This window comes from Homarus americanus, unplaced genomic scaffold, assembly GCF_018991925.1.
Source record: "Homarus americanus isolate GMGI-L3 unplaced genomic scaffold, GMGI_Hamer_2.0 scaffold57364, whole genome shotgun sequence".
Classification (NCBI taxonomy): Eukaryota; Metazoa; Arthropoda; class Malacostraca; order Decapoda; family Nephropidae; genus Homarus; species Homarus americanus.
In genome coordinates this window covers 7,290-20,366 of record NW_024719415.1, presented here as the reverse complement: position 1 = coordinate 20,366, position 13,077 = coordinate 7,290, and the positions used below count along the sequence as shown (strand labels likewise).

The following is a 13,077-nucleotide window of genomic DNA, read 5'->3' as shown; positions in this document are numbered from 1 at the left end:
ATATATATATATATATATATATATATATATATATATATATATATATATATATATATATATATAGTGTGTGTGTGTGTATACATGTATGTTTTGTGTATGTGTGTGTGGTAACCTCATCACAATTAATATCCTCAACAATAAAAAATATTAACAATCAGCAAGACATTGTTTACAAACATCTACACATCATTATATTATTGTGATTCACCACCACCACCACCACCACTCCACCACCCCCACGAGCACTACTCCAACTAACACCACCACCACCACCACTCCACCACCCCACGAGCACTCAACTAGCACCACCACCACCACCACTCCCACCACTCCCACGAGCACTACTCCAACTAGCACCACCACCACCACCACCACCACCACTCCCACCACTCCCACGAGCACTACTCCAACTAGCACCACCACCACCACCACCACCACCACCAAAGTATTCTTAAAAAAAAAAATAATATACTCCTAATTTTTTTTTACGTGGATTCTCGTAAACCCACGATAAATGTCACCATGAATCATCGTAAGGTAAAGTCTAATGACATCTTGGCTACCTATTATATCACATCTCTCGACCCTGGATCCACATTCTCTGATAATCGCGAGTTAGTTTTTCTTATGAACGTAATTTGTTTCCTTATACGTAGGTAAAGAGAATTATATTGTCTCGACTTACGATACATTTTAAGGTTAAATTTGGATTGTAATTTATTAATTTATTTATTTATTTATTTATTTATTTATTTATTTATTTTATTTATTTATTTTATCACGTATCTTAATTTAAAAGAGAAATTTTGTTTTGTTTTTAAGTTTTAAATTGAATAAATCTTGTCTATGTTTGTGATGTTACTCAGGTGTGTCTCAGGTGTGTCGTCTTGATACGTGTATTTGACCTTATGAACCTTTGAGAGTATATTCCTAGTTCGAATCTTATGAGTGAACCAGCTTGATGACCGAACAATTTTAGAACCCACCAATGAACCACCTCGATAACCGAACCCTTTTAGAACCCACTAATGAACCACCTCAACAACCGAACCTTTTTATAGAACCCACTAATGAACCACCTCGATAACCGAACCCTTTTAGAACCCACTAATGAACCACCTCGACAACCGAACCCTTTTAGTACCCACTAATGAACCATCTCGACAACCGAACCCTTTTAGAACCCACTAATGAACCACCTCAACAACCGAACCTTTTATAGAACCCACTAATGAACCACCTCAACAACCGAACCTTTTTATAGAACCCACTAATGAACCACCTCGACAACCGAACCTCTTTTTCGAACCCACCAATGAACCACCTCATCTCAAAAGTGAACCTACTAGACACGTTCTTTAAACTCTAATTAGATAATAGAAAAATCGAACCTTCTTTGGCAGACTCAGTGCTCCGGATTCCGACGCAGCTCGACCATAAATAACTAGTCGAAAGAAGTACGAGGGTACCGATAATATATAACTTTACGGCCTATCCTATATTATAACATTGTAGATTATGTCACACTCTATATCGTATATATATATATATATATATATATATATATATATATATATATATATATATATATATATATATATATATATATATATATATATATATATATATATATTCTTTTGGGTATATATAAAATCGTAGACTATAATATGTGGCCAGACAGATCAAGTTAGATGGTGTCCGTGGTCGTGGAGTCAAATACCTATGTTCACCTCGTATATTGTATTGTGCGTGTGTGTGTGTGTGTGTGTGTGTGTGTGAGACAGACAGACAGACATTCCACCAAATATATCGATAACACTCATTCGTCCTGCAGGTAGATAGTGCTTAGGTATTAATTATTTACGATTCCATTCCTCGCCAATATGCCAGCGGTGTTTAATCTTGACCAATAATAACCCTAGATGATTAAGGTAGATATAGTCATTGGCTGGAAGGGTTTGATTCGTGTCTAAACATTGAAACTTTCGTACTTGTACATCAGATGAGCGCTCCGAGCCAATGATTGTATCTCTTGGTAGTCATCCAGGGTTGTGATGGGTGGAGATTAAACACCGCTGGCTTTATCGGTGAGGTTTATAGGTAGTAGGTACTTAATTAAGAGATGTGGTGAGATACTGTAAACTGTGTAGAGGGAACGTGGTGTTAAAGGGACTTGAGTGTTGTGAATCATTATCTCTCTCTCTCTCTCTCTCTCTCTCTCTCTCCAGAATTATCATCGTCACCACCACTACTACTTTCTCCCTCACCATCATGCATCTTCACCATCACCGCGATCACCTTCTCATTTTGTTGAAGTCATGTCGCCACAGAGGGAGAAAATGACATAGTCGACGGAAGGGGCAGATGGGGTGGGGAGGGAGAGGAGGTGTTGATGGGGAGATGAGAGGCGGGAGAAGATGTTGGTGGGGAGAAGGTGTTGGTGTGAAGGAGAGACTAGTAGAGGGGAGATACTGCTGCTGCGGATGCTATTGGAGGGAGGGGGAAAGAGAGGGGGGAGGAGGAGGAGGGAGTGAATGGGGAGGAGGGAAGGGAGGAATGGGGGAGGGAGAAGGGGAGGAGGGTCACAGCATCTAACTTCCGGTCCCTCGTGAAAGTCCCGCCAGGTCACAGATTATTTACACCGATTCACGTCGAAGTTACAAACCCTTTCGTTAGATTTCTTTTTACTTCGCTCTTGCATATTACCACCGAATCTAGACCAATGAGAAAGGCTCTTAAACGTGTCTAGACCAATGAGAAATACTCTTTAACGTCCCTCTAGGTATCGTTGTATAAGAGGTGAAAGTATTCCTTCTTAAAATCAATAACAAATAAAACGGAATGATGTGGAAATTTCCTCTGTATGTGATCACCGCTGTCAGACATGGGCAAATTACATCATTACACAATTACGGGGGCACGCCTCGACCCCCCCTCTCCCCCCTCCCCTTCTTTCCCCCTCCTGTCTCTCCCTCCTCCTCTCCTCCTCCCCCTTTCCTTCACAAGTCTATATACAGCCCTCATGTCACCCACCGAGATTAACACCGTAAGGTCGAAATTCTCATAGATCAATAGCTAGGGAGATGGACCATGTGAGTTGGTAGGGTTAGGTTAGGTTAGGTTAGGTTAGTGTTCCTATTGTTGTTAGTGGGTCTTGATGTGTTGGGTGTTACTTGTGATGATGGAAGCTACCCCAAGATGACTCCATGGGGGGAGGGAGGTTTCTTGTGGCAGTGTGGTGGAGTTTCTTTCTGAATGATTCCATTAATAATTTACTGCCGAGAAGAAGAAGAAGAAGAAGAAACGAGAAGAAGAAGAAGAAGAAGAAGAACGAGAAGAAGAGAAGAAGAAGAACGAGAAGAAGAAGAAGAAGAAGAAGAACGAAGAAGAAGAAGAACAACAACAACAACAACAACAACAACGAGAGAAGAAGAAGAAGAAGAAGAAGAAGAAGAAGAAGAACGAGAAGAAGAAGAAGAAGAAGAAGAAGAAGAAAGAGAAAAGAACGAGAACAAGAGAAGAAGAAGAAGAAAGAAGAAGAAGAACGAGAAGAACGAGAACAAGAAGATGAAGAAGAAGAAGAAGAAGAAGAACGAGAAGAAGAAGAAGAAGAAGAAGAAGAAGAACGAGAAGAAGAAGAAGAAGAGAATAATAAGAAGAAGAAGAAGAGGAGAAGGAAAGAAGAAGAAGAAGAAGAAGAAGAAGAAGAAGAAGAAGAAGAACGAGAAGAAGAAAGAACGAGAAGAAGAGAAGAAGAAGAAAAGAAGAAAAAAAGAAAGCGAAGAGAAGAAGAAGAACAACAACAACAACAACGAGAAGAAGAAGAAGAAGAAGAAGAAGAAGAAGAAGAAGAAGAAGAAGAAGAACGAGAAGAAGAAGAACGAGAAGAAGAAGAAGAAGAAGAAGAAGAAGAAGAAAGAAGAAAGAACAGAAGAAGAAGAAGAAAAAAGAAGAAGAAAAGAACGAGAAGAACGAGAGAATGCAGTAATAAAGTATTGAACTTAACGAAACAATCATAAACACCGAAAGAGACTTGTACCCCAAATTACGAAACACAGCACCAAACATTATAACGAGTATGACGAAGTAACCTGTATGTGTGTGTGTGTGTGTGTGTGTGTGTGTGTGTGTGTGTGTGTGTGTGTGTGTGTGTGTGTGTCAGTCATTGTTTGCTTCCCTGTCAAGTAATACTCCAACTTAATACTCGAACTTTCTTTCTTTATTACCCTAAGGAACACCTCGTCGACTCTCATGCCTCGAGTCATATCTCCCACAGGATTCTCTTAAGTATCACAGTAAGGTAGAGATTTAGGTCCTCCTTCTTCAGTGCCACCAGGTGAATATGATAAACAAACACCATTGGTATTCCTGTAGTGGACTCCTTCGTCAGTACCTTTCTGCTAGAAGCCTTAGTAGGGTGTGGTACAAGGGGCGTGGTGGTGCTCCAGAATTGACACCACTTATAATAAGGAAAACAAATCGACTCCTCCAGGACCCACCCAGTGTCGCCTACAGGGAAAGCGAGGCCACTGTAAGGGCATTAATTATCTATCCAGCCTCCTATCCACCCTCTATCCACCTCCTCCCTCCACCCCCCCTGGAGAACCACACCCCAGGGACCCTTCAAGGTGCATAAACTGTTATACTTCCTGTGGCTTCTCCCCTCCCTCTTCCCCCTTCTACCTCACTCACCTATCCCCTTCCCCTCACCTACTCCTTCCCACTGTTTACACCCTCACCTCTCCCCCTTCCTCCACCTACCCCTGTCACCACACGCACCTCACTCTCCTCCCTACCCTCTCCCACCTCACCTCCTCTCCACCCAACCCCTTCCCTCCTCCCCCCTCCCCTCACCTCCCCTCTCTCTGCCTCACCCCTCGCCGTGGGATCATAGACAATAAGTTTACAAGTTAGGTGTTATCATGCACGCTCTGCTAGCTTGGTGGCGTGAGCTCTCAGAGGCACTGGTTACTGCTGGTAGTGGTTCTTTGTGGCGTGCAGCTGTCTGTTCACGGTTCGCTGGAGAAAGGTAAAGAGATGTGGATTATAGTATAGTATAGATGGATGGATGGATGGAAATATGCACGTAATGTATATTGATAAACAGAAAGACAGATAACACGCACACACACACACACACACACACACACACTACTACTACTACTACTACGGGGCCAAACTTGTTAGTGCTGAGGATGTCTCTCCAACCGTTTGCATCCAGAGCTGAAGGGCCGGCACCTCCCTCCTGTTATTTTCTCGAACAGGACAGCATTTGGTGGGATATAGTCACCCTGGAACCTGATGCCTTCGTCATCACTTGCAGGGGGATGTTTATCTATCAGTAGTTTTAATGTCTCTCTGTTTATTGGCATCACCCCACCGGAGATCTCTGTGAGAGATCTTACCGCCAAAGACACTTTTCCCACACGCATTTTGTTTCCAATTTCTTGTAACGTCATCGGTGTTTTGCTTTCCGTCGCCTGTAAATTTTAGTCTCCTGCAGTGTTCTTGCTTCACATAGGAGATCATCTGATTCTGCCTCATCACTCCACTACTACTACTACTTTGCTGTCACTCTGAATCATATGACGGTCATCCAACTATGATACAATGATATGAGTATTAGGGATGTCACCCTTCAATGGTGAGTTGTTCACAGATGTTGCACATGTGGAGGGCTACATCGAGTGCGGGAGGGCGGTGGCAGCGTCTTTCCGCGCGTGCGCTTTTCTTCCTCGGTTTCAGTCAGGCTAACTCGAAAGTATTGACACCTTCGTGTGGTGCTCTTCCGCGTTACGGTGTGGAGTAATCGTCTCCCCAGGTGAGGGGATCGATTTGGCACCTTTTCAGGTTTGTCTTAAGACTATCCTTATACCTCTTCAGTTGCTCACCAGCGTTATGTTCACTATTCGTTAGGTGACTGTTAAGTAGCTGCTTTGGCAGTCTACTGTCGTCCATGCGGGTAACATGGCCAGTCCAACGTAGTTGTTCATGGATTATGGTAGCCTCGATGCTCCTACAGTTGGTGTCCCATGTCTCCCTGTCATAGCAGGGTGGGGAAGACCACTGCTTGATATACGTTTAATTTTGCAGATAATTTCAGCTCCCTACAGATGAAGAAACGTTTTCGGAGTCTGCCAAAGGCTTGAGATGCACATCTGATCCGATGCTGAATCTCTTCATGGATATTCGCACGCATACACACTCGTACCCATATCTCTATCTAATCAACAAACCATATCTTATACGGCATGCGAGAAGACAGACAGACAGACAGACAGACAGACATTTCACATTCTCTCCACCGCAAACACAGATACAATTCCTAAAATATAATATCTCACAATGTAAGTCCAGAGAGAGATTTTCACCTGAAGCAACGCATACCTGTAAGTCCTTGTGTGCCCATTTATATTGTCAGAAAGAATATGTTGTTAAAGGTATTTGCATAATCTGAGGAACATTAGAATTAAATTGTTAAGTTACTTGAGGGTAAAAACACTGATGGTGGTCGTGGGTGGTGGTTGTTGTGGAGGGTGGTGATTGCAGGGGTTGTAGGGGGTGGGATTGTGAGGGTGGTTGCAGGGTTGTAGAGGGTGGTGATTGTGAGGGTGGTGGTTGCAGGGGCTGGTAGGGGGTGGTGATTGTGGAGGTGGTGGCTTGCAGGGTTGTAGGGGTGGTGATTGGTGAGGGGTGGTGGGTTTGGGGTTGTGGGGGTGGTGATTGTGAGGTGGTTGCAGGGTTGTAGGGGGTGGTGATTGTGAGGGTGGTGGTTGCAGGGTTGTAGGGGTGGTGATTGTGAGGGTGGTGGTTGCAGGCCAGGGGTGAGTGATTGGAGGTGGTGGGCGAGGGGTTGTAGGGGGTGGTGATTGTGAGGGTGGTGGTTGCAGGTTAGGGGGTGATTGTGAGGGTGGTGCAGGGTTGTAGGGGGTGGTGTTTGTTGTGGGGGTGGTGTTTGTTGTGGGGTGTGGTTGCAGGGTTGTAGGGGGTGATTTGGAGGGTGTTGGTTATAGAGACTAATCTCTACCCTCCCACCATCCCACAACCCCTATTTTCTCCCACTCCCATCCAATCCCTCTCATCCACCCCTCATCCTCTCTCCCTCTCATCCTCTCACCCTTAACCCAGGTACTCCCATTATCGTCACCCTCCACCTCCCAAGAAGGCCTGCACACCTCTCCTCCTCCCCTCACCCCTGCCCTCACTTTCCACACACCTCTCACCCTACCCTCTCCCCCGCCCACCCACCCACCTCTCATTCCATCACCCTCAAACAACACGTCCTACCCCCAAACCTCCACACCCCAACCCCACACCCTACAACACCCACACACCCCCACACCACACAACACACCCCCACAACACCCCTCACACCCCACAACACCCCACACCCCACAACACCCCACACCCCCACCTCACACCCCCCCCCCACAACACCACACCCCACACCCCCCCCACATCCCACCACCCCACACCCCACAACACCCCACACCCCACAACACACCCAACACTCCACAACACCCCCACACCCAACAACACCACACTCCCACAACACCACACCCACAACACACCCAACACCACAACACCTCACACCCCACAACACCCCCACACCCAACAACACCCCTCACCCCCACAACACCCCCCCACACCCCCCTCACACCCCACAACACCCACACCCCACAACACACCAACACCCCACACACCCCACAACACCCCCACACCCAACAACACCCCACACCCCACAACACCCCCACACCCCACCCCTCACACCCACAACACCCACAACACCCCCACACCCCACAGCACCCTCACACCCCACAGCACCCTCACACCCCACACCCCTCACACCCAACACCCCACAACACCCCACACCCCACACCCCCACACACCCAACAACACCCTCACACCCCACAGCACCCGTCACACCCCACAACACCACTCCATCATCAGAGATACAATAACGACACCTCACTGCCAACACCCGCCCCCCCACCCCAGGCAGGCACGTATTAAATCCTTATGTAACATAATTATTGCGAATACCTCACTTGCATTCGCTCAGGTGGAATCCTGAGATGCATAGATCATAGAAGGCCCCAGCTATTTATTTCTCGTTTGGTCTCTGGGAGGGAGGTTTAGGACGATTGGGTCTCAGTTTATCGCGACTATTTGAAGTATGTGATGTGTGTGTGTGTGTGTGTGTGTGTGTGTGTGTGTGTGTGTGTGTGTGTGTGTGTGTGTGTGTGTGTGTGATAATAATAATAATAATTAACGGTTTATTGAAAGAGTATGGCAGCCGGAAGGCTGAAAATATACAATTACATAATTGGGGAATGGGTCTCTTGATTTACAAATGATGTACAAGTAACATAAGTGATACAATATGACATGTGAAATTTAGGTATTGCATTTTACAATGGTTGGGACTGGGCTGTTCTTGTAGCAATCAGTTCGTGCTCGTATGGGCTGGATGCGGTTGGGCAGGTGTGTCCAGGACAGTAGCTTGTGGCATGCAGGTGTGCTCCATCCTTCAGGTTAGGTCAGGTGAAGCCGTGAGGTCAGGTCAGGTTAGGTCAGATCCAGCCACAACTGCAGCTGTGTTTTTGAGCTTTTCTTCGAGTTGAAATTGCCACTTTTGTATATCACTTGTGGGTTAATCGTCAATCTTTGCACTGTACTGTTGGTGTGAGGTTGTTGATAAATCCAGATGGGAAGGAGGAGATGGGGAAGGGGAGAGCCCGACAGACCGGGCTGGCAGCTGTCTCCATGGTCAAGAGACCACGGCCGCGTTAGCGGGCAGTGCCGACTGCACCGTCCTTACCCCAAGAAGGCTGAGGTGTGTGTACATGCTCTTGTGCCAGTCTGGTTTGTAGTGTACATAGTGATGATTTGTTCTACATATTATTAAAGTGTATAGAAAGCTAAAGGTCTCCAAACCATGATAAAACATAGGTTACTAAGAGGTTATTGTAAAGTTCTGGAAAATATATTGTCTGAATCTAAAGTTACCAAGTTGTTTTATTTACACTGTTCGCTTCTCAGCTCTCCTACACTGTTCACCTCTCAGCTCTCCTACACTGTTCGCTTCTCAGCTCTCCTACACTGTTACCCTCTCAGCCTCCTACACTGTTCACCTCTCAGCCTCCTACACTGTTCACCTCTCAGCTCTCCTACACTGTTCCTTCTCAGCTCCCACACTGTTCACCCTCAGCTCTCCTACACTGTTCGCTTCTCAGCTCTCCCATTCACCTCTCAGCCTCCCACTGTTCACCTCTCACTCTCCCACACTGTTCCTTCTCAGCTCTCCCACACTGTTCACCTCTCAGCTCTCCTACACTGTTCACCTCTCAGCTCTCCCACACTGTTCACCTCTCCAGCTCTCCTACACTGTTCCTTCTCCAGCTCTCCTACACTGTTCACCTCTCAGCTCTCCTACACTGTTCGCCTCAGCCTCCTACACTGTTCACCTCGCTCTCCTACACTGTTCACCTCTCAGCTCTCTACACTGTTCACCTCTCAGCTCTCCTACACTGTTCCTTCTCAGCTCTCCCACACTGTTCACCTCTCAGCTCTCCTACACTTGTTCACCTCTCAGCTCTCCTACACCTGTTCACCTCCAGCTCTCCTACACTGTTCCTTCTCAGCTCTCCTACACTGTTCACCTCTCAGCTCTCCTACATGTTCACCTCTCAGCTCTCCTACACTGTTCACCTCTCAGCTCTCCTACACTGTTCCTTCTCGCTCTCCCACACTGTTCACCTCTCCCAGCTCTCCACACTGTTCCTTCTCAGCTCTCCTACACTGTTACCTCTCAGCTCTCCTACACTGTTCACCTCTCCAGCTCTCCTACACTGTTCACCTCTCAGCTCTCCTACACTGTTCCTTCTCAGCTCTCCTACACTGTTCCTTCTCAGCTCTCCCCACTGTTCACCTCTCAGCTCTCGTACATTGTTCACCTCTCAGCTCTCCTACACTGTTCACCTCTCAGCTCTCCTACACTGTTCACCTCTCAGCTCTCCTACATTGTTCACCTCTCAGCTCTCCTACATTGTTCACCTCTCAGCTCTCCTACACTGTTCGCTTCTCAGCTCTCCTACATTGTTCACCTCTCAGCTCTCCTACATTGTTCACCTCTCAGCTCTCTACGTTATTATTGATATATTACCGAGTTAAAAAAAAAAGGCTGTCTCCCACCTGTGCAACATCTGCCACCAGTTAATTAAACACCTGAGAGTGTTAAGGCCAAATATTGGACTACCTGGCTACTCTTTACTCCATTAGAATTTAATCTTATTTTTCGCCTCCTTGTATCATAAGCAACAAACACCTGTTGAGTATGAGACTGGGTTGGTACGCCTGGTAGGCTAACTTGTCAATATTCAAATCTTTTACTTTAACTTTTGTTGGCATCCTCGTCGCAACAATACTCTTATAAGCGGCGTAAGTTTATATGCTTATTAAATACAACAACAAATCAGACTCGGCATAGTGCTAGGCCAGCTTTAATAATAAGCAGCGTGAGGTCAGTATTTTGTCTACGATACACCCGCTGTCTGAAGTTTTTCTCGTTCAAATTAAAACACGTCAAAGGGAGTAACAACAGTATATTTATAATTAATAAGATATGGCCAGTTCTGAATAATTACCAACTTTTAATTTATCCTAATGATCCTTAGTTAAACATACTGTACAAACACCTTTACTACATCGACTTATAAAACGACTAATGATTGAAAACGAAGATTCTGGCGGAGTAACAACTATTACAAATTGATTTGTGATACTTCGTGTAAGCTGTTTTTATTCATAAACCGGAGACATTAATTTTTGTATTTCGTGTCAAAGAATAGTTCAACCAAGTTAGACATGTATCATAGACACCATCAAGTCAGGATAAACTATGTTATACAGTAGTTAGTGAACTAGCAGTATTGTACGTTACTCTCATAGTGTAGCCCATATACCCGTCCTTCCCTTGGTGATGGTTGAAGACAACGAGTGACCTTGTGCGGTGTCTAATTGTGTCGACTGTGTCGAGTTTCATCTGAAACGTTAGAAACTTGCTCTATAGTGATTACTGGTTCCAGGCAGCTTCCATTGAGTGTTATACTGTATATTGAAAAGGAAAAGAAAAGTGTAGTTCTCTCCCAGTTGGGCCGGTCAACAACCGGACAGTAGTTATCTGCCTCTCTTACTCGAAGCTTGTGTGAAAACTTCAAAATAAACAGTTAATAGCTACAACGTCTTGAATTTACTCTTTTTTGGACAAAGTTGATTTAGTTTGTTTTAGTCAAATTGGAGGAAGTAGGTGTCAAGGCAAGACTGACCCCCATCACGACTCAACTGATGGCGACTTGGACCCTAAACAGAGAATCTTCGTGGAGGAGGACCTGGCCACGGAGACACTCAGTGAAGGAGGACATGGTGTCACAGAGGCTTCCAATGATGGAAGATCTACAAACACCGTACGTAATATTTCTCAAATTGTTTACAGGTATGCCTCACACACCTGAAGTCTCCCTCATGTAGATGAAAATATGGTTCTTTTCGTAAGATTTTTTTTTCTCGTAAATACGATAACATTTTTCAGTGGTCAAATTGATGGGTTGCCAACCCTCAGTGCGATGTTATGTCTTTTACCTGGAGTCTACCTGGAAATGCGTGCAGGGGTGTGATCAGTGAGTGCAGGGGTGGTGGTGAGTGCAGGGGTGTGGTGGTGAGTGCAGGGTGTGATGGTGAGTGCAGGGGTGTGGGGTGGTGCTGGTTGTGGTGGTGAGTGCAGGGGTGTGGTGGTGAGTGCAGGTGTGTGATGGTAGTGCAGGGGTGTGGTGGCAGGTGGTTGTTGGTGAGTGCAGGGGTGTGGTGGTGAGTGCAGGGGTGTGATGGTGAGTGCAGGGGTGTGGGGGTGGAGTGCTGGTTTGTGGTGGTGAGTGCTGGGATGTGGTGGTGAGTGCAGGGGTGTGGGGGTGAGTGCTGGGATGTGGGGGTGAGCGCAGGGGTGTGGGGGTGAGCGCAGGGGGTGTGGTGGGTGCAGGGGTGTGTGGTGGGTGCAGGGGTGGTGGTGGGTGCAGAGTCGTGGTGAGTGGGATGTGGGAGTGAGTGCTGGGAGTGTGTCGGTGAATGCAGGGTGTGGTGAAGAGCTATGGGTGTGGTGATAAACTAGGGGTGGGGCTGAGTGCAGGGGTGTGGGGGGTGAGTCAGGGTGTGGGGTTAGTGCAGGCTTGGGGTGAGTGCAGAGGTGTGGGATGATTGCTAGGGTGTGGTGGTGAGTGCAGGGGTGTGGGATGAGTCCAGGGGTGTGGGGTGAGTCCAGAGGTGTGGGGGTGGAGTCCAGGGGTGTGGGGTGAGTGCTGGGGTGTGGGGGTGAGCGCAGGGGTTTGGGGTGAGTGCAGGGGTGTGGGGGGTGAGTGCTGGGGTGTGGGGGGTGAGTCCAGGGGCGTGGGGTGAGTCAGGGGCGTGGGGGTGGAGTCAGGGTGTGGGGTTAGTCCATGGGGTGGGGGTGAGTCAGTGAAGGGTGAGTCCAGGGTGAAGGGTGAGTCAGGGGTGTGTTGGTGAGTGCAGGGGTGTGGGGGTGAGTCAGGGGTGTGGTGGTGAGTCCAGGGGCGTAGGGGGTAAGTCCAGGGTGTGGGGGTGAGTCCATGGGTGTGAGGTGGAGTCAGGGTGAAGGGGTGAGCCCAGGGGTGTGTGGTGAGTGCAGGGGTGTGGGGTGAGTCCAGGGTGTGGTGGTGAGTCAGGGTGTGGTGGTGAGTCCAGGGGCGTAGGGGTGAGTCCAGGGGTGTGGGGTGAGTGCAGGGTGTGGGGGGGTGGAGTGCAGGGGTGTGGGGGTGAGTGCAGGGGTGTGGGGTGAGTCCAGGGGTGTGGTGGTGAGTCCAGGGCGTGGGGTGGAGTCCAGGGTGTGGGGTGAGTCCATGGGTGTGGGGTGAGTCCAGGGTGAAGGGGTGAGGACAGGGGTGTGGGGGTGGAGTCCAGGGTGTGGGGGTGAGTCCAGGGGTGTGGGGGTGAGTCAGGGGTGTGGGGGTGAGTCCAGGTGTAGGGGTGAGTCCAGGGTGTGGGGTGAGTCCAGGGTGTTGGGGGCAG

The 13,077-nt window shown here is 47.5% G+C and overlaps 1 protein-coding gene across 1 annotated transcript; it reads left to right on the top strand.

The window, feature by feature from the left end:
- Positions 1-522: 522 nt before the first annotated feature.
- Positions 523-10,157, top strand: LOC121860066 (mucin-5AC-like). The gene is made up of 2 exons (XM_042357080.1): positions 523-614; positions 9,068-10,157. Exons 1-2 carry the CDS (start codon positions 523-525, stop codon positions 10,155-10,157), a joined length of 1,182 nt encoding a protein of 393 aa, XP_042213014.1.
- The last annotated feature ends 2,920 nt before the right edge of the window (positions 10,158-13,077 follow it).